Source organism: Phaseolus vulgaris, chromosome 3, assembly GCF_000499845.2.
Source record: "Phaseolus vulgaris cultivar G19833 chromosome 3, P. vulgaris v2.0, whole genome shotgun sequence".
NCBI classification, from domain to species: domain Eukaryota; kingdom Viridiplantae; phylum Streptophyta; class Magnoliopsida; order Fabales; family Fabaceae; genus Phaseolus; species Phaseolus vulgaris.
The window spans coordinates 5221296-5245228 of record NC_023757.2 but is presented as its reverse complement, the minus strand read 5'-3'; the positions used below and the strand labels follow the sequence as shown (position 1 = coordinate 5245228).

At 32.8% G+C, this 23933-nt stretch overlaps 1 protein-coding gene across 4 annotated transcripts; it reads left to right on the top strand.

The window, feature by feature from the left end:
- The first annotated feature begins 8940 nt into the window (after positions 1-8940).
- Positions 8941-23354, top strand: LOC137806396 (inorganic pyrophosphatase TTM2-like). Of its 4 annotated transcripts, none has more exons than XM_068606507.1 (13): positions 8943-9278; positions 10180-10535; positions 10853-10967; positions 11521-11716; positions 11802-11915; positions 12047-12220; positions 13866-14060; positions 15304-15426; positions 15500-15621; positions 16023-16143; positions 16260-16532; positions 21825-21954; positions 22750-22991. In XM_068606507.1, the coding sequence occupies exons 2-13, from the start codon at positions 10199-10201 to the stop codon at positions 22806-22808; spliced, it is 1959 nt and encodes a 652-aa protein (XP_068462608.1). In that variant the 5' UTR covers positions 8943-9278; positions 10180-10198; the 3' UTR covers positions 22809-22991. The 4 variants fall into 4 exon arrangements, with proteins under 4 accessions (XP_068462606.1, XP_068462608.1, XP_068462607.1 ...); XM_068606508.1 differs by having other exon boundaries at positions 8961-9278; positions 10189-10535; positions 22750-23354; XM_068606505.1 differs by lacking the exon at positions 21825-21954 and having other exon boundaries at positions 8941-9278; positions 22750-23354.
- The last annotated feature ends 579 nt before the right edge of the window (positions 23355-23933 follow it).

Here is a 23933-nt window from a genome sequence, read left to right as displayed (position 1 = left end):
ATTGGAGGTGCAAAAAGAAACGGTTTTAGAAAATATCATAAAACAATGTGGACCCCACATGTATAAGATTGACATATAAGAGGGGGCCCACTTGTACTAGCATGCTACGTGAGCCACAAATTGGTGGCCACTTGCATAAAAAAAATTGGCACATAAAAAAAAACCCATAAAAATTGGCCAATTTGGAGCTTGGGTGCAAAAGAAAGTAAGAGAAAAAATAAAAGAGAGAACACTCACCATTTTCTAAAGTGAGCCCAAGATAGACATAAAGAAGAAAAATAATCTCTAGAGTGAAGGAGTTGGAATGAGGGTGAAGGAGAAGAAGAGTGTGCATGCTACGTGAGTGAGTGAGGAGTGATGAATGGAAATCTTTGAGTGAGTGTGGAGATGAATGAATATATGTGTGAGTGAGAGTGAGTGAGAGTGGCGTGATGTGTGTGTAAAGAGAAAGCATGCAGAGTGCATGAGAGAGTGAGTGATTTTTTTTTGTGTTACGTGCAGTCGGTGAGGAGAAAAGGTGATTCATGTGTTTCATGAGTGGCTTTTTGAGTTTTGGCTTTTAGGTTAAAATAAGTGTTGGGTCCAAAATTTCTTAAAAAAAACAAACCAATTTTATTATCCAAAGAAGATTGAGCTTTTAAACCAAGATTATTTAACATCACGTAGGTAATGACTATTAAGATGATTTTGATAACAATGATTACTAACGTATATTATTTTTAATAAACTATAAACAAACATATTATCATTATATAATTATACTAATATTATGAACAAATAATTTTTCAGGAAAAATGGTTAAGACTAGAGGGAAGGATGGTAAGATTGTTAGGCGTGGACAGCCGAGATGTAGAGTTTCTACATTGATGCACAAACAACTAGCTATAGACTTAGGAAGCATCCCTTATTTTGGTATTTTACCATCGTCTGATCCTGGTAGTCCATATATTTCATCTCATTCCTCGACACCGTCTTTTAGCCCGTCTTCCTCCACCCCCTCATCCTCTAGGCATGGAGAATTTCGGTATGCTTATCCACACCCCACTATATCACCTCATCACACACATATTTCATCATCTTCACACCCTCCTAGTATTCCAATACTACCAGGGCCATCATTCTCTATTCTGACTTACCATCAGAGTGTCCCTGCACCACTCCACCAGACTTGGAGTTTTCCACTCCAGCCTACCCCTTGTACATTTCTATAGTCCACCCCTGGTACATTTCTGCAGCCCACCCCTGATACATTTGTGCAGACCACTCCTTATCCCATTGTCCACACCACATCTTCTCCCTCTGTCCCGACTACGACTGAGTTTGTGCAAGGCCTCTTTAACCATGTTGAGCATGGTGTTGCTGCTGCTTTAGAGCACGACCCTCCCCCCTAAGGAGGTCTAGTGTGACCCTACTGGTAGGGTTATCATTTGACTTCTTGGTAGAGGGTATGTCATCCTAAATTTATATTTAATTTTATCTTTATATTACAATGTCTGTAATTTGATTTTTTTGTATTGTAGTTGGACGCCAAATCATTTTGCTATTGACACCATTGGACATTGCATTCGGTCTCAATTTAGAGGTCCATATCATTATTATGATGCCATGCCTGTGGAGGACAAACTGAAATGGTGGAATGACTTTCAGGTAATTTTAATTTTTAATTACAATTTCATATAAATCAACCAAAATGGGAAAACTGAAACAAACTATTTTCTTGTTTTTAATAGAGTAGAGACACTTGGGAACCTAAGGATGATTGACATATTAAAAAGGTTTATGAGTCTAAAGTCAAAAAACGACTTTGTGACATGTTAACCAAAGTTAAGGCAAAGGGTGTCTGACCTACTTGGATAGGCGAGTAGGCATGGACTGAGCTTCTGAACTATTGGGATTCACAACAGTTCAAAGATAAATCAACTCAGAATAAAGTCAATAGGGATTCAACTCGTGGTGGAGCACTGCACTCCACAAGTCAAAAATCACATACAAATACTTATCACTGCCTTACATGAAATTCATTTTACATTTGCAACCTATACTACTTCTAATTGTACAACATTATTAGGAACGTCAATATGGTCGTCCTCCAGAACCTGATGAACTATTTATGGCCACCCACACAAACAAGAAGGGTGATTGGGTTGATACACGTGCTTGTGAAACTTATGTAAGTTATTCTACTAGGTTTTTTATATTTATATTTTAATTTCCTAACATTTTCATCTCATAATTACCTATGTAGGAAAACTATCATGAGCGCTTGAGGGCCCTTCAAGTAAATAGTTCTCAGGACTCTAGCAATGATGTCCATCGACTTGATCTGCAACAAAGCTTCAAACTTGGAAGGAAGCTGCCGGAGGAAAGGCTAGAGATCGAGTGTATGGTACGACAGAGTTGGTTGCTAACTTCCGCCAAGGATTCTCTTCCCTCACTCAACCCTTTATTTCCAGCACTTCACAATTTGATCATGTGATTGAAAATCAAATGCTTCGTGCTGAACTTAGTATATGGGGTCAAAAGTATGCACACTTGGAGGATAAAATGAAGGTTATAAAGGAAAAGCTTTTATCTCAATGGAACGTGACAAAAATGCTTCCACTAGCACTACTCAATTCGACCACGAGTATGATCTAGAGCATAATTACCAACATGTCCCTTAAAGTGCATCCCAGACTATGAGTTTAATTAATTCACATTTTTATTATGTACTAAGTATTTTAGCTATTTACATTTATTTATTTATATTGTTTGTATTTTTTTACAGGTTTTCACAGTGAGATCCATTTTATATTTTCATTTACATTCTTTTATGTGATTGAATTATCCAACATTTTAAGTTTGATTACATTTAGTTAAATTGTAAAGTACAATTTTAATTTTAAGTTTTTTTTTAAGTATTCATATCCACTCTGAATATTTGGATGGATCAAATTATTTGAATGACTTTGTTTAACTATTTGAATGATTTTTGTATTGTGAATGTGGTGTGAATGATAGCAATTTGTTATGTTGAATTCTGAATTTGATTTGGTTGGTATTTGTTGTCTTATCGGGTAAAATGGCTAAACAAAATGATTTTTTTGCTGCCATTTAGGCATCGGTCAAGCCCACGCAAGTTCTTATTTTTTTATATTAATTAATGTATTAATGTATGTGTAGGCTTTTGCATGGGTTAGGCCCACACAAAGTCTGATGTCATTTTTTATTTATTTTCCAGTTCGTCGGCAAAACCGACACATAGGCGATTTTATAAATCTGCGTCAGTTTGGCCCACGCATAAGCCACCACAATTGCGTCCTTTTTATGCCGGCCTGGACGACAAAAGTTTTGTCCGTTTTTCGTCGGCTTGGCCCATTCAATGTTTCGCTGGCAGACGATTATGTTCATTTGCTTCTATAGTTTTTTTTGTGGGATTGTTGACCCACGTAAATCCGACGCTTATGTGTCAGTTTTTGCCTATTTTCGTTGGTTTTTGGCCCACGAAACATCATGTTTTTCTTGTAGTGTTCTTACTTTATTTTTTATTTTATTTTTTAAATTTTTTTCACTTTCATTTATTTTATTTTCAACTGCTTTTCTTTTTTATTTTTTTTAGAAACAAATTTTATTTACATAGAAAAAATTGAGTATTAATAACAAGATATGGATACAATAACTTGATTAATAAAGTAATGTATTCAAAAAGAGCATTTGGCCAAATCAAGAACATAAGAAAGAACCAATAATCACATCCAAATAAAAATGAGTTTTATACTCATTCTCGAAGAACACTTACTTGAAATGTGATAACACCCCCTTATAATGGGTTGATTCTATCTTGGATGACCACTTCATGTAAACCTTAGAATAGATCTTGATAAACTCAAGGAAATGTGGAGAAAAGAAACTTCATGATTTTTTAAGCATCATGTGTTTCCATGGAGAAACCCATTTCGATTTACATTAGTTTCAAAGTAAAAACAAGAGCAAGTAAAGAAATGAAAGCAAAAATGGATTAAGACTAGACAATGAAGAAAAACACACCACCTTCAATGAAGAATAAAAGGATAAGTGCATGGACATTTGTCACTCTGAAAAGTTTCTTAAGATAAAAAGAGAAAAGAACTCTTAAGACTTTCAAATATGAAGTCACAAAGAGAATTTAATCCAATATTCAAGGGTGAGTTTACAAATGGAAGAGTGTTCCTTTTATAGAAAGGAAGCTTGGCCTAGGAGTTGAAGAGACAACAAAAATCAGTTAACTTTACTAATCAACAATTAACTCTCCTAAACATGATTAGTACATGATAATCCCTTGAAATTGGAGAGTGTACATAGGTAGATCCTTAAATATAGGGAGAGAAGTGATTACATTTGAAAAAGTGGAAGAGTTAAACTACCCCTTATTCACTTAAAAGTGACTTGTGGTAGTTTAGAAGCTCCCATAGACACTTCTCACTTTCAAGCATTTTTCTAATGCCTTTCATGTTCAAAGCATGGAGTTCTAGCTTCTCTCAAGTTTATCTAAAAACTAAGAAACTACAAATGTACATGTCTTCTAATTTTCTCCTCCATGGCTTGGAGTCTCCTCTCCCGTTTATCTCTTTTTCTTTATTCTTTCTTGTCATGCTTCTTGAGTTTATTTCTTTTTTCTATTTTTCTTTATCTTCAACAGGTTCTTCCTCATCCTTATTTATATCAACATTTCTCATAGAGCATGATTCTTGCCATCTCTTGGAGATTTTTATTCTTTCTTTTGTCAACCCCATTTTGTTGTGGTGTTCTTGGTGAAAAGAAATTATGGTGTATGCCATTAGACTCACAAAACATTAATAAATCTTGTTTACTTGCATCTAATTATCAAAATAAAACTAAGTTCCTCCTAATATAATATAGGGCTAACTTAGATCGAATCTCCAAAGAGATACGTGTAACAATCAGAATTAGTTGTGTGAAATCTTTTTGTATACAAACTAAAGGGGGAAAAGTGGAATTGAAACAAGACATGTAAAAAGAATTGTATAAATGCAAAGTAGTGAAGTCTATACAAAAAAATTTAAGCATGAAAAACGTAACTACAATAGATCGTCTAACATGCAATCGCAAATCAGATTGTCTAATGTAGTTTTATGTAGAATGAATTATGCAGAAAAATTTTAAACAATCATGCTAAAAAATCTAGCATGCAATCATGAACTAGAACGTCTAACATGTCCTATGTAAACATTCACTTAACTATCAAACAATCTGAGAGCAATCGCCTAAGAGACCGTATAACGGAAATTGAAGATGAACAATAACATAAATTGCAAAAAAATGTAAATGACAAAAAACATAAATTTCTTCAAAGGTAAAGTGTTAAAAATGTAAATTGTAGAAAATTAAAGTTTTGAACAATTAAAGTTATTGAAAAGTAAGTGCATAAAAACCAAATTGCTGAAAATTTAAATTGCAAGAAATTAAGTGTTGGAAAATTAAAGTGCAAAAAACTTAAAATGAAGTACGAAAATAAAATCTGATTTTGGGTTGAAGAAAACTGAAAACATGAATCATGCTTAATGTTCTTCACTTCAATTCACAAGACCCAAATTTGGAATCCTTGTTAACAAAGAACATACAAGCTAACCATTTTGTACATTCTTTAGATAAATACTTCAATCGACAATGAAACTTTATAAAGTTGAACAAAGAAACATTGCATAGACAATCGTTATACATGATGATTCACTTTCGCAATTAACCCAAATGCAAAAAATTGAAATCAATTTAAAATGTGAAATACTAAAATGAAGAAGATAAAACAAAAAAGAAATGAAGAACAAAGAGACAAAAAAAAGGGAAGAACTTTCATAGGAATTGGAAAAGTCAAAACAAAGAAACTAAAAAACCGAAAATAGATAACTACTCTAAGTCTAACTCTTTTTTTTTGTCTTTTTTCAATATCATCTATTTTATTCCATCTCCTTCATCCATATAATCAATTTTATTTATAGAGTTTTTGTTGACCTAATTCGACAAGTGTATCAAGTCATAAGTAATAATTTGTCTTCAAAAGATTAATATCGAACCCACAAGGAATAGTTCTTTTAAAATTTTAATGTATAACATTAACTAAATATTGAACGATGTGCAAAAAATTAATTGAGAAGATATTGGAATTGTAAGAATAAATTTGCATGAAAATTAAAGGAAAACAAAGTAAATGATTAAAAGAATTCAATTGATAAAATTGGGATTGAAGTTAATCTTTCTCACTCTTCTCAATCATGGATGAATAGATCATACAATATTTTGAATTAATTGATATTGTATTAAATGCACTAAATGTGCTTCATGTATGCATTAAATGCTCTTCTCTTCTCTAAGCAGCATCCTAAAAGTTGGGTGTACCTATCTCTTATTGGATAAAGTTTTTTTTTGGCCATTGAGTAACTTCAAACTCACTTAAACTCCTTATGTCCGAGCAACTTGGATATAGAAAATGCATTAAATGCACTTCATGTTTGCATTAAATGCTCTTCTCTTCTTTAAGCAATATCTCACAAGCTAGGTGTACTCTCTTCTTAGATAACGAAACAAATAAACTTTCAGAGGAGTTATTGCGTAAAAAACAACTTTAAATCATATATCTAAAGATCGTTGAGTATCTCTATTAAAAAACGTTATGCTCTTTTAACCATGTTTAAAATGCATAAAAAAAAACCTTTATCAAATTATTAGAAAAACTATTAGATACTCGTATAGTTCTAATAAGTTTTACTACAAAATAATTTATTTTATCTTTACCTATTGTTTATCAGGTACTTGGCGTGTTTAAACTTTGATGTGATATTTTTGTTGTATATAAAGTGAAATCATAACCGTAGGCATTATATTTTTGCCATGTATAGAAGCAAAACCTAATATCCAATATTATTATATATATCCAATATATTATATATTATATATTTTCGAAAAGATTTACACTACCACTTTTAATAGAATATCTTCAAATCACACACAAAAAAAATCACATTTTTATTTACCTTTGACTAAAACCTAGTAGGTTAAGCTCTATTTTAATTTGTGTCTAAAATAAATTTTATTAAATATGTTGGTCGAAATTTTTGGGTGTACATCAAAGCATGTGACACATGGTGATTATTGTACCATGAAATTGGAATAGAGTGCTGAAATTGTCACACTGAACACCATATTGAACTCTGTAAGATGTGATTGTACTCAAATTGTTGATACCCAATAAAAATAGGTAAATGTTTATCAAGCAATAACAATAAATGATATTGAAATTGCTCTTATGAAATAATGAGATAAACATCATAAGCATATTTGTCTTCCTATCATTTGTAAGTACATAAATTGATTATTAAATATAATATAAAAATTTAATTATATTGTTAAATTTAATACGATTATTCAATATAATAAATATGGTATATGTTTATTATGTGGCATCACAAAAAAAATAAAAAAAATCACATAATATGCGTATAGGGATGAGTCACAAAATGGGTGAAATTTATTTTCATTTAGGTAACTTGACCTATAAAGGAATTTGCAATTTGTAGCTATTGTTGACATATTTCTATTATTATTGATTGAAATTTATTAATTGTTTTTACTGATTTTTTTTTATTAAGAAGTGGTTTATAAATTAACAAAAACACCATCAACAATTAGTGAGCTCCCATTAACAAATCAGATAGTATTTTCTCCTCCTTCTATGTGCCTCTGATCTTTTTTTAAGAATGTATATTTTACTGTTCTTAATTTGTTTTGTTTGTATTAACGTTTTAGACATTTTTTTAAGTCTTGAATGTTTTCCTTCTACGTTAAAAATAATATTTTAATCTATATTTATATTTATTATAAATATTTTAATATTTTAAGTTTGGTGCATATATTTACTCTGTAGTATTATAATTAAGTAAAGCTCACCACTCGTGTTAAGAAAACAATATCATAAGATTTTTTTTTTCGGAAAATAATTATTATAAAGTTCAAATAATAATAATAATTAATTATGAAAGCAATACCTTTTTCAGATAAGATCCTCGGAAAGGAAGATAATGATTAAAAAATTAAAGCCATACTAACAAAGTTAGATATAATTACAAATCATAATAATGAAATATACTTTAATATCAATCATATTAATATTAAAATATTCTAAATTATGACAATATTATTTTCGACAACTGATGTTTTAAAAATTATTAAAATTTATTTTATAGATAAAAATAAAAAATACACTAAAATGAACAAGCAACTTAAAAAAGTAAGCATGCATTTAATAAAAAACAGTTATTTAATATATTTTCTTAACAATTATAAAACTGGTGATATATAATATTATATTGAAGAGTTTTAAAAAATAAAAATCTCAGTCTTTTTATCTATTATGATTTAATTTACATTAACCTCGTGTCATGATCCATTTGGTGATGAAACATCATATATTGTCACGATAGTGATTGTGAAAATATTTGACTTCAATAAAAATTAAAAGTATGACTAATGTTCCCACACCAGAAAACAAACAAAATATATATCTAAATTGACAAACACAAAGGTAAACAAATTTGGTTAAATCTAGAATACCAATTTCATCAAGTTTCACAACATCCAAGTGCAAGAACAGAAAAAAAAACAGAACTTTTGTGAAAGTGCAAGACCCCAAGTGATCCTTTACCTGTGAATTGTCTCAGAGAGAAAAGGGTAAGCACATTTGAACATCACTGCTGCAACTATAATCGTATACTGGAACAGTATATCCACTTGTATGTGATATAAGAAATACAAAATATAGTTAAAAGTTAAATATTATAATAATTATTGAAATAAAAAATATTATTAAAATTATTAGTAGTTATAGATAATATAATATAATGTAAAGCTGTATAATATAATATAGTATAATGTAACATTTAATAAAACGTAATATTTATAAGAAAATGTATATTTCCTTCACCATTCCTTATACATGAAAGCTTCTTTCTCTTTCTCTTTTTATTGTTGTTGTTCTCTCTTTAGACCGTTAGCAGATCCTCTAGAAATTAATCCCACATCACAAAATATCCCGGAATGGAGAAAAATCGCATTCCTTTGATTTCGGGCAGAAGGGTAACATCTAGAAAGAAATAATATTAATATTAGAACTAATATTAATATTGATACATGGGCATATAGCAGAACCGACCTTGGAATGATATGATGGGTTCTCTTCTGGGTTGTGGTTGCCGTTGGTTGTTGTGTTGTTGCTGAACTCACTGTAACTGCTCGTTCAGGGAGGCTCGGTGAGTTCCCTGATAATCACCACAAGGGTCTACATTGGATCAATTTTTGATGTGCATTCTCTTCTGGGTATTCTTTGTACCAAAGCTTGGGAATTTTCCTTTTGATTTTGGATCGAAAATGCTTTCAGGAACTGAGTTTTTCAAGGCCCTTTTTTGGTTTTGCTTTGTTTGCAAACAGCTTCTGTTGGTTTCTGTTTCCTGGTTGGGCTATTTCTTTTCTTTTTAATGTTTCTCTCTCTAATAATTTTGTTTATATGGGCGATCCTTTTCACGCTCTTAAAAAGTTGTAGGTTCAGGGTTTTGTTTTTTATTTTTTTATTTGTTTTTTATGTGCAATTTTAGTTTTTTAGGTTGGATATAGAGACGGTGTTGTGTGTGATGTTGGAATTGTGATAATCTGATGGTGATACCCTGAAAGCTATCTTCTCACACAGTCTGAGAAAACCCCCTGTATCTGTCTTCATAGAGTCCTGCTGTATCAGTGACAATTTCTAAGCTAGATTTTTAAATTTCACTCCTTGGGCCAGTAGGATGTTCCATTAAACCCAACTTATATTCTAGCTGAATTTTGCACCTTTAAAGTGAGATTTGCACTTTATAGAAAGAGTTTGGACTTGTTCATTTCCAATCAATGGAATAAAATTTAAATAACTGTATGGTTTGTTACATATGTGCATTAGGATGAGTTAAATGTAAACTACTGTTGTGTGCAAAATTACTTGTCCACTGATGAAATGATAGTAAAAATGCTAATTATGTTAGAAAAATTAACAGTGTAGGTAGAAAGGTATGATCCATCATTGTATGTTTGTGTTTGTGATACAAGGATATATGAGTTTAACATGGATCTTATGTTACATATTTATTTATGCATTTTTTAAAAATGATTTTTTTCTCTTAGAGAAAACAGGAATTGTTCAATGGGTAAAAACACTTCCGAATCTGATTCCCATCACAAACGTCTTGGTCTTTTAAAAGATCAAGTTCACTTGGTTAAAAGGAAAGACTCTGATCGCCATGAGATTGCTCCAATCCAAGACCAACTATCATTTGAGAAGGGTTTCTTCATTGTAATTCGTGCATGTCAATTGTTAGCCCAAAAGAATGATGGAATAGTATTAGTAGGGGTGGCGGGTCCTTCCGGAGCAGGCAAGACTGTATTTACTGAAAAGATACTCAACTTCATGCCCAGCATTGCTGTCATTTCAATGGATAATTACAATGATTCTAGTCGGATTGTTGATGGAAACTTTGATGGTAAATGTCATCTGACCTTTTCTTTTGCAATGCTTTTATTATTCTCACCATGGTGCATTATTAGAATACAGGCTGCATAGCATAATTAAACACAACTTTCGTGATTGTAGGGTGACATAGGTCCTTTGGGAATAAAATATTTTTGTTGAGTGGTGAGGTAGTATCTATGTCTATTAGTGTGCATCTGATACATAGATCCACAAAAGTAAAGTGTATGTGGTATCATATTCATGCTTTGATTATTATGACATTTGAACTTAAACACCAGCTAAAAGTTTGACACCAATCTTGTTGAACTCTTTTATACCTTTGTGCAGATCCACGCTTAACAGACTACGACACATTACTCCAGAATTTAGGTGATTTAAAGGAAGGAAAGCCTGTTCAAGTTCCCATATATGATTTCAAATCCAGTACACGAACAGGATACAGGTTGAATTTTGAACCATCTTGATTAACTGTACAATTTGGCATATTTTGATGTCTAGAAAAATTATTTCGAGACATTGATCAGAGAACAATGTCTATGAAAAATAGAAAATATGTATATTTGGGTAATAATTTTCAATCAATGGCTATATGTGTGTATGAGAATATTCTGTATCAGCTTCTATATAAACTTTCAGTCGTTTCATGTGTATTTCCTCTATGTTACTCTCAGTTAGGGAGTTCAATTAGTTCTAACTATAAATGCTACATATGCTGCACTTGTTAGTCAGTTGATGGAACGATGGACAATTCTCTAAAATTTGATTCTTATAAAATTCTGCAAAACTCTGGAATACCCTTATAAGGTTTAGGGATGTAGTTTCCTACTGTTGTATCATATTGGCATTTAATTTCTGTTTGATGTTCTGTGATCTGCAGCAATTACCATGCATATCTAAACTCTATACTTAATGCAATTCAAAGCTGGTACTCCATTTAAAGTACTCCATTTTATGTGTGCCTTCATTTTCATATTAAAAGTGTACCCTGCTTACAGGACAGTAGAAGCCCCAACTTCTCGTATTGTGTTTATAGAGGGCATCTATGCATTGAGTGAAAAGTTGCGACCTCTACTGGACCTTCGAGTCTCTGTTACAGGAGGAGTTCACCTTGACCTTGTAAAACGAGTTATACGTGATATTCAACGTGCTGGTCAAGAACCTGAAGAAATTATTCATCAAATATCTGAGACGGTTCATACTCTTAATATCTTTCATCTTTTTATACAGATTTAGAAAATAACTGTTTCTAGAAGTGCCAATGTTTAAACATTTTCAGGTGTATCCAATGTACAAGGCCTTTATTGAGCCAGATCTCCAGACAGCACATATAAAAATCATCAACAAATTCAATCCATTTACTGGATTCCAGAGCCCAACTTACATATTAAAGGTTAGTGCCATAATAAATCATTATTTTAATTCCACTTGTGTATATGAATGAAGAAAAAAAGGATAGTTCTGTGTTCTGATGTTGATATGAGATTATGTCTAAATAAAAACTCCATTGTATAACTGTTCTAGTCAGCAAAGAATCTAGCAGTGGATCAAATCAAAGCTGTTCTCTCTGAGGATTTTAAGGAAACAACAGAGCAAACTTATGACATATATCTTCTACCACCCGGTGAAGATCCAGAAACTTGCCAGTCATATTTGCGGATGCGAAATAAGGACGGGAAATACAGTCTCATGTTCGAGGTTTGGTTCCTTGCTATATTTCATATTTTGTAATGTAACAGTATACTCCATATCACATGATGCATAGATGTGAGCTTGCACTATAAATTCAAAGTTTTATTTTTCATAGTCACAAATAGGGTGTTGTTTGGCACTTCAATTAACTGTTAGAATAAATAGTCTTGAGGTGCACTATGTTTTGTGTTGTACCTAGTTCCTAGACATATCTTTTCATATCCTCTTCTCTTTTCATATATTGTATTTTATGTATCCAAAGTTATTATAAATATGAGATCCTAAGAGAAGGAATTATACTCTCACAAATTCATTCTAATTCTTTTGTATTTTTATCAAGTGGGTATCAGAGTGGGTCAATCCTATTTTGCATGTCTCTGTCCAATAAAGAAATTGCCATCTGGTCATTAGCCACAGCCTTTTGTCGTTGGAGTTTCTTCTGTCAATAATTGGGTACAGTGCACCTCGAGGGAGTGGAACCCAAACCCCATGCGCCTCAAGGAGTGTGACTCAAACCCAGTGACCGTGCATTCAAATTCCAACCAATGCACAGTCATGTGCTGTCAAATGTCTCAGTTGCCCTAGCCACGCGTGTCTCAATAGCCACCTTTTAGTGGTTGGAATCCTTTTGTCCACCATGGTTTGACTAGCTCTTCTGAACCCATTTCTGCCCTTTGTTCTTTGTTCCAGTACCATTTGGTGGTTTGTCTAGGGTTCTCTAACATAGTCTCAGAGCCTATCCTATAGAGGTTTGTTGGGCCTATTGTGTTACCTGATATCGGAGTCGTTGTTGAACCACTCACAAATATCTAGTTCCTTGTTCGATATGTCCAGTTCTCAGCGTGAGAGGTGTGTTGGAGACATCCCACATTGACTTGAGATAAAGTCAAATTATAGTGTATAAGTTAATGCAAACCTGACCTTATAAGTTAATTTTATGAGCTTTGAGTTGGACTTGAAGTCCACTTCCTAATGATTTGTTCATGACACCTATGACTTTTGGATGCCCGGATAAATTTGCTTCTGGATGTTTTAGGTCTAGAAACTGATAGCTTAAGGAACTATATGAAACCAAACAGTTTTTTGAAGTTTGAAATCAGCATTCAATAATCTACATTCAATAGCATACAATGCTAATACTTTTTTAAAATGTTGAAACTAAAGTCTAATATTATTGGAGTGGAGGATGAGATGTATATTTGATCTCCAGAAGATGGGAAAAAAAGTATATTTTATAGAAATTGAGTGCACATATTCTGTAAATTATGCTTTGAAATTCTCCCATTGCACTTTGGATAGATGATACACTAGATTATTGTGTACAGAATTGATTACCTCTATATAGTTTATTTTCTCTCCTAAACTGCTAGGTTTGTTGTTGAATTGCAGTAGGTTGGAATTCTATTTTGATGCTTGAGCATTCTCAATTTCTCCAATTTTGTAGTCGAAATACTTTTGTTTAGAATTTTAAAGGCTCATAGTTTGTTGGTTTGTCACTTCTTTTCCAACAACACGTTTTGTTGCCTTGATATGCTATTAAGATCTCATATCTTTGGTGTTTAGCATATTATATTTGTTTATAATCCTCCCAGGATTCATGGAGAATGAACTTTCAACAGTGTTAACTAATTGATGTCTTATCAATTTTCAGGAATGGGTGACAGATAATCCATTTGTCATATCACCAAGAATTACTTTTGAGGTCAGTGTGCGCCTTCTTGGTGGACTAATGGCCTTGGGATACACAATAGCTACTATCCTTAAGAGAAACAGCCATGTTTTTTCTGATGATAGGGTTTGTGTGAAACTCGATTGGCTTGAGCAACTCAATAGACATTATGTTCAGGTAATATTAGATTATGCCTGTAATACTACCATGCTACTGTTACATGCTATGGTGGAATATATTTATTGAAATTCCCTTTTTCACCAGATTTCTTATTTATATTTGCATATATATATATATATATATCCATCATAAATTTCAATTGCACTCATTACTAGCCTGATTCTTTGAATTTATGGGAATCAATAAGTTTTTCTATTTTATTTTAAGTTTTGTGCATATATCTATTGCTCAAGGGTAATTGATTTTATGTCAAGTTGTTAACATCATTAAGAGATGATGTATCTCAAATAACTTTTTTTTTTTCATCTCCTTGCATTTTTTTCACCATTCTATGTATGGAATGACCATCCAAAAAAAATACATATATGAAGTTAAAAATTGTTAGGTTGCTTTTGGTAATAGGCTTTGTTTATCATTCAATATTGACCAGTTAAATGTTTTTACTTTCATTTCTCTTGTTTTTATATTTTTGATTTTATGGTTGTTGTTAGAAAGATGATTTGATTATGTTAAAGATATGATGAAATTGGTAGTTACAATATGATTTGATTGTGAAATATCTTACCAAATATTTCCCATTATTAAATATTGATTTGTTCCTTATTATTATATCTCTTCCTTTTGTTGGATATTGATTTTGTTTCTTCTTATTATATCTCTTCTTTATTATAAAAAGAAGGTTAAATAGGTTTTTTTGAATTTTGTCTATATCTTTTGAACTTTCTCAATTTGGTCTCGCTTTTTTTAAATTCAGTCTATATAATCCCTTTCGTCAAATTCATGTTGACAATGTCACTGCAATGTCACGTCGCATTTGTTGTTCATGCCACATGTCACTTTCATCAACAAGTTGACTTTGATTCATAACATGTCATTTGTTGCTCATGCCACATGTCATTGTTATAATGTTGTTTCCATCAATTTGACGGAAGGGACTATATTGTCTCATTTTTAAAAAAAGTGAGACCAAATTAAGAACATTCAAAATAGTGGGTGGGACGAAATTAAAAAAATCATCATAATACTAGGATCAAAAAGCTTATTTAACCTAAATAAAAATGCTCATATGTGTTCTCAACACACAAATTCATTATATTCCTCTTCAATTTCTCCCTTCTCAACATGGCACCAAAGCGGTACCATCATCCATGACTTGTTTTGTCATTGATCCTTTCAACCGTTGTTAACATGCTATTTGTTTAACTGAGTTGTTTGGACTTTGGAACTAATTGATAAACAGGTACAAGGAAGAGATCGCTTGGTTTTAAAATACATAGGACAGCAGCTAGGACTAGATGGTTCCTACATTCCTCGTACGTACATTGAGCAAATTCAAATTGAAAAGCTTGTGGATGAGGTTATGGTATGAGAGCTTACCTTCTGCTAATATGTTTTTCTGTTTCAGCATTTTCTCTGAAATTGTTCCACTTCTACAGGCCCTACCAGATGATTTGAAGACAAAACTCAGCCTGGATGAGGATTTGGTGTCAAGCCCCAAAGAAGCACTTTCTAGAGCCTCTGCTGACAGAGTTGCCATGAGAAATAAACATCTGAGGAGGTGAAAATTTTCCATCTAAATACATTAGAAGAAACCACTAAAAAGACCTTGCTTATCTAATTTTTCTTTTTGATAACCTGTAATAGTGTTCATTAATTCTTAGCCAATCCTACCTGTTGAGACAAGGCCTAATTGAATTCAAAATTGTCACATATCATAACCACCCATTGGTGAAATTGAAATCGGTGAAATTACCCAGTGCTATATTGAGAGAAAATCAATTTACTTATTTGACAAACATGAATCGTGTTTGTTGAGGTACTTTATATAATTTAGTTAGTTATGGGTTGGTTACTCAGGTATGTCATTTGACAATGTTTACTGAAGGAAACATATTGTATACTTCTAGGAAAACTGCTTTACAGTTACCTAATAGTATGACTATTGTTTATCTTCAACAGTGGGATATCACAGTCATATACCAATCAAAGGGACAAAAACCTTGCCAAGGTTGGATTTGATGGCAACAATAGAAGGTTTGGTGAAAGAAATTCAGAGTCCAGTACAATGTCAGTTAATCAGGTACCTTCAGTCTTGTAGCAGTTTTTGTTTAATTCTTGTATAGATACTGAATTCATATAATCACTTCTGTATTCGTTCATTTACCAATTAACTCACTAATTTTTGTTTTCGTTTAGGGAGCCATCAATCAGCTTTCAGACCAAATTTCTGCCCTCAATGATAGAATGGATGAGTTTACAAATCGCATTGAAGAGCTGAATTCCAAGTTAAACATCAAGAGAAATTCTCCAACCCAACAAAATATGTCACTTCAAGCTGAGACATGCAATGGATCAGCTCCCACCTCATACTTCATCACTGGTTTGGGCAATGGTTCCCTAACTGGATCTAAAATGGCAAATTCCTCTTCGTCATCACAATTAACTAAGGATTTTCCTTTAATGGATGAGGTATTCTAAGTCTTATGTCACTTTCAGAGTATTCTATTGTTCTGACTCTTTAAGTAGATTCTTGAGAGGTGCTTTTTTTGGGATGGAATGTTACATGTTTCCGATATAACTTTTGAATAGTGGAGGGTGTGGTTGGAGTGAGAGAGAAGAATTAGAGACATGATTGGAATAAGTGAGTTCTACTTCCAAGATAATAATTCCTATGAACACTTTATATGTAATATATGAGATACATATATACTTTTAACACTAACCCTAATAATCCTTTTAAGAATTAGGCAAATATAATATGGGATTCACTAAACATATTTGAATGGGAAACATAGTGTTAGGAACTAAGAATTGAAAAGAAAAAGAAAGAGATTTTTATTGAATAGAATAATAAGGACAAGAAAAATCTCCTTCAAGGGCTCAAAGGATTTCTCCTTTCTCAAATTGTCAATGCTCAATTTACAATTACAACAAATCTCCATCTCTCCTATTCTTCATCCCTTATTTATATCTTACTGACATGACCCAAATTGCTACATGAAGCAACAATGTGGAATTTTCCTAGAGAAGAAGCAATGATAGTGTTTGAGGAATAAGCATTGGCTAACTTTGTGCTAGCAATTGAGAAGCATTATCCTATCTGGAGAGATTCTCTAACCAACTAACTAACCCATTAATATTTTAAAGATCTTGCTAAACTATATGAAATGGAGAGACATTGAGTTGAAACCATGTTTATAAAACAACATGGGTACCTTAATTATATTGAGAAAATTCAATAAATAAATAGAATAGAAGAGATTCTCTAACCAACTAAGTAACCCATCAATATTTTAAAGATCTTGCTAAACTATATGAAATGGAGAGACATTGAGTTGAAACCATGTTTATAAGATAACATGGGTACCTTAATTATATTGAGAAAATTCAATTAATAAATAAATAGAATAGAGGAGATCTGATATCCTCTAATAATATATATATATATATATATATATAATCTAGATATTCTTGATTATAAAAGATTTGAGCCTTATATCTATAATTATAACACCTCCCTCAATTTGGAGTATATAATTCGTTTGTGCTTAGCTTGCTTTAAATATGTTTGATCCTTGTCCTTCCAAAAGCATGGTGCATATGTCGGCCAATTGTTTGTTAAAGTTGACAAATTTAGTTGTGATGTCTCTAGATTCCAACTTTTCTCTTATGAAATGATAATTTACATCAATATGTTTGGTCATCTCATGGAAGACAATATTACAGGCAATGTGTAATGTTGCATTGTAGACACATATAAGGTGAATTTAGGAATTTTCTCCAAATTTAAGCTATTTGAGGAGTTGCTTTAGCTTTATGAACTCGCAGTTGATTATTGTCATTGCCTTGTATTTTGCTTTTGCACTTGTTTCTACCACAACATTTTGCTTTTTTCTTTTCCATGATTGGAGATTCCACATCAACTAGATATATATCATCAAATTATAATATGAGTCAATGCAAACCTCAGCTTATAGTAATAGTAAAATGATTGTTGAAGTGGCACGCAAACAAACACTTTCTCTCATAGTGAAAGAAAATCAATTGAATTGAGTTATAAGTTAGTCCTTGTTAATGAAACTCAGAAACAACTCTTTGCAACACCTATTAACCCCAACAAAAGTAGTGTCTTAAACTTAGAACCTTTATTTTGAAACATAATGATTTGTATGGCAATGGGGAGAGACAAAGAGTGATGAAGACTTTTGAGTTTACAAGTGAGTTTTTGAAAAGATTTCAAAAGTAACAAAAGGACATAGATGTAACAATGAATTAAGGATCTATTTACATGCCTGTAATTCTCATTCCACTGTGACTAGCACATAAGAGCCATGTAAGAATGAGAAATGTGTCATTCTAATTTGAACTTTTGTTAAGAGTCTCACTAATGGAAGGACTTAGATGCATGGTGGGAAAATTTTAAGGACTTGTTTGCATGAAAACGACAATAAGATGCATGATGAGTTGTATCATAGTCAATGACCCAAAAACTAAGCGAAGGAGATTGAGATAGACAACCATGTGAATTACCAATGTGTGCTATTAGTATATTCATGAGTCTCATGTCATTTCATAAAGACTTTCCAGTGTCATACGTGGAAGATAACCTGATAATGTAGGAGCAACATGCATGTCCAATACTGGGCAATATTTGGTGAATGAGGGGGTTTCCCATGTAGCTTCCAATCCTTATCAATGGTGTGTCCAATGTGGTGTCAATGTTTGCATTTTGGATGTGCTTTAGAATTGCCCATGCAAAAGCGTTTAGAACTATTACTCTATGATGCAAATGCAGTTTTTTTACCTTTCAAACAAGGCAGTCTATATTGACAATGTAGAAATCTGAACAACATACTCTTGTGGCAAGGCATACAAGGCTAGGGTCATTAAAAACAGATTGTGGTTCTCAAGTTCAATTTTATATATTGATGGATTAAGGAGCTCATCAAAATCATGTAAGGCAACATGAATCCGCCCAAGATGAGTAGACATAGCACCCTAGAGCACTAAGTGTCAACATGCCGTACAAATACTGTATCATTCGTATAAAGGACACAAACCTCACTCCAAACTGATGCACATGTCTCATGGGAATGAAGCATAAGTTTGAGTGAGGTGTGGATAATGGATTTAATAACACTACACAATTCAGCATCAATCTTTATCAATTTTTTGTATTTTTCTATAGGAATGGATTCAACCATAGTTGTGAGATGCGATTTGTAGCCCAAACCACTAACCATAACCTGAGTTTGGAAGCTCAACTTGAATAGTTAGATATATCCATTTTCTCGATGGGAGACATTTTTCTTATGAAATTTGGAAAAAGACTAATAATAAAATAATCATAGGAGAGAAAAACTCAGATCGAAACAAAGTACAATGGAGCTGCATCAATTGAGGTTGTGCTTTGGCGAGCTAATGATGATTGGCCAGAAGGTGGACATCATTATACGTTCTAGCAAAGGTGGCAGATCTGCATTTGGAAATGTCGTGCATGGATAGTGTCCCAGGCCACATTTGGACAACTATATATATTGGTGTCCGGCAGTTTTGGCCTTGTGTCACTGAAAAAGTCATCAGTGTTAGAATAGTGAGCGAACTTGGAAAAAGGGTAGTTGGAGGGTTAAGTGTTCTCAAGTTTTTGTTCTAGGTATTAACTCTTGGGGTTTAATCTCTGATTGTTCTAGTATTTTTTTGTTGTAGTTCAGCGGCATCAAAAGTTTCAACTTCTAACTATCCTCAACATTTGGCCTTAATGACCTTGTAGTGATCCGATTCCATCCTCAAAGTTTCAAGCTGATTAGCATACTCAGTGACAGTTTTGGTACCTTACTTTCCATCCCTGGTTTTTACCTTTACATCATATATCTGTGCAAGCCTTAGAATAGGTTTGTTCTATTGCAATCCACATTGCTTTGGCTGAATTAATAAACATAGATGTGTCACTGATTTCTGGAACCATTGAATTCCATGACCATGCCATTATCATAGAGTGAAAGAAGGATAATCAACAGCAAGAACTTCATCACTTAAATGGCTAGCCTTTCCTTTTCCCTTCAAGATGTTCTTAATGAGTAGAGACCACTTGAGATGATTTTTCTATTCAACCGATAGGCTGAATGAACATTCTGCAATTCTCCTGCATTGTGGGGCTTGTCTCCATTTTCGTTTTCAGCCATCACAAAGAAATTGATAAACACCTGGATCTGTTGCAGCAGTGAAGGCTGTGATAGGCCGAAACACATACACTGATCAGAGACTGTGCTGCATGAAGGCTGCAATTAAGTTTACACAGAAATTAAGGTTGCAATTAATTTAACATGATCAGAGGTTCCCAAGGATCATGAGCTCTGATAGCATCTCAAGTTTGAAAGAGAATAAATTCTTTCTTATTATAGATGAGTTGGGTGTTTTCAGAAATAAATAATGCCTACTCTAATAAATCAGAATTCCTTAGGTTGTGGACTGTTATGCTATAAATAAAAGCAAAATACAACAAAATATACAGAATCAAAATAAATACAAAATTAAAACTAATAAGAATAAAATCTAAAACTTCCTAAAATATATCAACAAATCTGATATGGTAGCGAAGCTCATCTTGAAAATTTCCTATTTTGGTAGGTTGCCTGGTTTGGCAAACATATGTGGAGGTGGGTATCGCTCCCTCACCTATTAAAGTGTGACTTGTATATCTATTGGACTATTTCGCTTAATGCCAATTGGTTCAAAGATGAAATCTAACAGGTAGTGCAGTTGAGTTTGAGCACCATAGATAACATTGCATAAATTTGTGTTCATTTGCTTCCATCAAGCTTGATCCCTGGCTTGAATTGTCATGTGAGTGGCATAACCTTGGGCTTTTAACCATAATTGGACATTTGTAGCCTCAAGTGACAATTGTCTGTCTCTGTCCTGGTAAATGTGACTGTAGAAGTCCAAAGAATGAACCGAGAGGCCACGATGAATCAAGGAAAATTGAGGCATAAAAAGGGGTTGATGAAGTGTGGGTTGTGACATAAAAAGGCTCACTGATAAGATTCAAAATAGAACTGACCAAAACTTGGGAATTTAGGGTTAGGGATTGGAATCAATTAAAACAAGGAATTAGGAATTGGAAACATAACAACGGAAAAACCTTAATAAAGGAATGCACCATTAACAAAGTTTGATAAGCCTAAGAATGATTGTCACAAGAATAAGTGAATTCATGATAAGATCACACAAAACAAGGAAGAACCCTAGTAGAGAAATATTCTCACTTTTGTCAAAAAAATCATCCTCTCTCTTATTCCAAAATGTTTTAATACAACTTTAGTTTCAGAGTTTCTTATTCCAAAATGTTTTAATACAGCTTTAGTTTCAGAGTTTTGCCTCGTTTGTAAGTAATAAAAGAAAAAAATAAAATCCCTATACCACAAATAGAGTTGATTTGAACTAGTGGTCAAGTGAACACATTCTAAACTTGTTATTTCGGGTTCAAAGCCTAACTTTAATCAATTTTTTAAACAATTTTAATTTAGCTCTACAAGCATGTTGTACATGCAATCAACCTAGTCTTCTTATTGTGTTGAGCCTTCCACAATTTATACCTGCGATAGATGAACCACCTTCGGCTGTAGTCTCTTGGACCTTTCTAAGCTTCCTCTAGTCATGGGTCCACCTAAAATCTTGTATTGGGTCTTGGTTTTGATCCTTCTCATCATGTCCTTGGGCTTTGATGTCCACATCACTCACACTCAGATTTGGTGTTGGCAGGTGAGCCACACACATAGGAGAAAAGTGTGTGCCATGGTGTGGTGGTTGTCGGAGGATGGTGGTTTTGATCATGTAGGCACACTAGAGAAAAAGAGTTGGTGGTGGTCAAAGGAAGCACACTGTGGCATGGGTACTTCAACCGAACAGAAACCCACTGTGGCAGAGGATTGTGAATAAACCTAAAGCACCAATACCATATAAAAAGGATTTACTGAATGTGTCTAATGCCTACATTTATGCTGTTTATTTAAAGTCATATAAGGAATCAATGAAATCCGTAATCTCTAATAACAGAATATTTCCATGTTTACATGTAATAAAAACACATCCAGCAATATATGTAATAAAAAAATGCATGATGTGTATATTTAACAATAACTGAAGAAGTTTCTCTCTCATTTAGTTAAATTTATTATTTTGTTCTGTGCTTATCCTAATGTTGGCAAGTTATGATAGATTAAAGATGGGTGAGTGTCAACAAGGAAATGTGATTTACTTTTATGGATCCATTGAATGTTGCAAGGTGAAATTGGCTAGTAATGAAAGTCATGATTTACAAAATAACAATTCTGCATGTTTTATGGATACAAGTTGATAGTGGTGTGGTGTCTAAGCTCTAGAAACAATGGTTCTGATTTAACTTAGGATAGAAACTGTCAGAATTTTCTCTTTCTTGGCATATGCAAAACTGCAACAGCTTTTAGAAATGATCCTGTAATGGTTTTGAAGGGATGCAAATATATTCTTTCAAATGTGCCCCAGTGTTCTGGTTTTGATTTTCTTAGCTTTTTTTGGTACATGAACAAGAAATGTATGACCTTTAGTGCAATCATGTAAAATGATAAACTATCTGAATCACCAAGTTATGTATGACTAATGTTGCATAGACTCTTTTTGATATTCTTGACTATTGTGTCATCATCAGATATCAAGCATTGCACGCAGTCAGCGTCAGATCATGCATCAATTGGACAATCTGAATAATCTTCTCAGAGGGAACTCAGGGGAGAAGTCTCAGCAAACAAGAACTAACCGGAGAAGCATAGATACAGCATCAGATTCCATGGGAACTTCTGTTATGGCAGTGGTGGCAGTTGGTTGCTTGGGTATCTTCTTGATGAAGGGTTTGTTGAACCGAAATTGATTTCTCTAGGTATAGTCAGGGATTTAGATTCAACATATTGATATTTTTCTTCACTGTCACAACCCTTTCTGAGAAGAGTGTTGAGGCAATTGACAGTGGAAGAATTGAGGAGGCAGTCTTTTAGGAGGATGATTTGAGAGAATGCTGCATGCATGCATGCCCACTTGAAATTTTGTGACTTCGTGGGCTTACTTTTTCATTACAATTTTATGCCATTTTAAACACAACAAAGTATATCTATGCTTTAGAATTATCAGGTGCTATACCATTCATTATCTTTCTTTTCCCATTTAAAAAATTAAATACTTAGTAATAGTGAGGATATATCTTTATAATATTACTGTTTCATACGAAATAAAAATTATATTTACTTTTGGTTATGTCAATTTCAAGTTATGATAATTGTTATCAAAGTGTACATGATGTATTTGCAGGAATTAAAAATGAGATGTAATATATTTAAGGTATTCTTTTGGTGACTTTCTCCATAAGAGTTTCAAAGAGAAAAATATAAAAGATGAAATTGAAGGAGAAACTATATGAAGCTGTTTTTACAAATTAATTTATGTATATAATAATAAGTACTCACAGAAAAATTTATCCTTTTTATATTTTTTTCCTTTTTAAAAAATTCTTATGAAGAAACTTGTTATGGACTAAAATATAATAAGGAATTTTTAACTGAAAATATACTAAGCACGTTAATTTTTTTTTATCTCTAATAGGGGCATCAATGATCTTCCGGTGTCATCCGCAGTTCCACTTTCTGTTACCAATGCATCTCCCTACCTTATTAGGGTTAATAGCAACTAGTCATGTGTAACAGATATGAAACAAAAATATGCAAAATATTGTCACATACTCACAACAAACATGCAAAATAACAATATTATGTTCACCGCCCTAAACATATATATAAGCAGGTGCATATATAAAATTACTTTTGCGTAATGTTTCTGCCACGC

Coding starts and splice junctions, on each gene's coding strand:
- LOC137806396 (XM_068606505.1), top strand. CDS start 10,199: ATGGGTAAAAACACTTCCGAATCTGATTCCCATCACAAACGTCTTGGT. Junction 10,536..10,852: donor TGTTGATGGAAACTTTGATG/GTAAATGTCATC, acceptor ACCTTTGTGCAG/ATCCACGCTTAACAGACTAC. Junction 10,968..11,520: donor AGTACACGAACAGGATACAG/GTTGAATTTTGA, acceptor CCCTGCTTACAG/GACAGTAGAAGCCCCAACTT.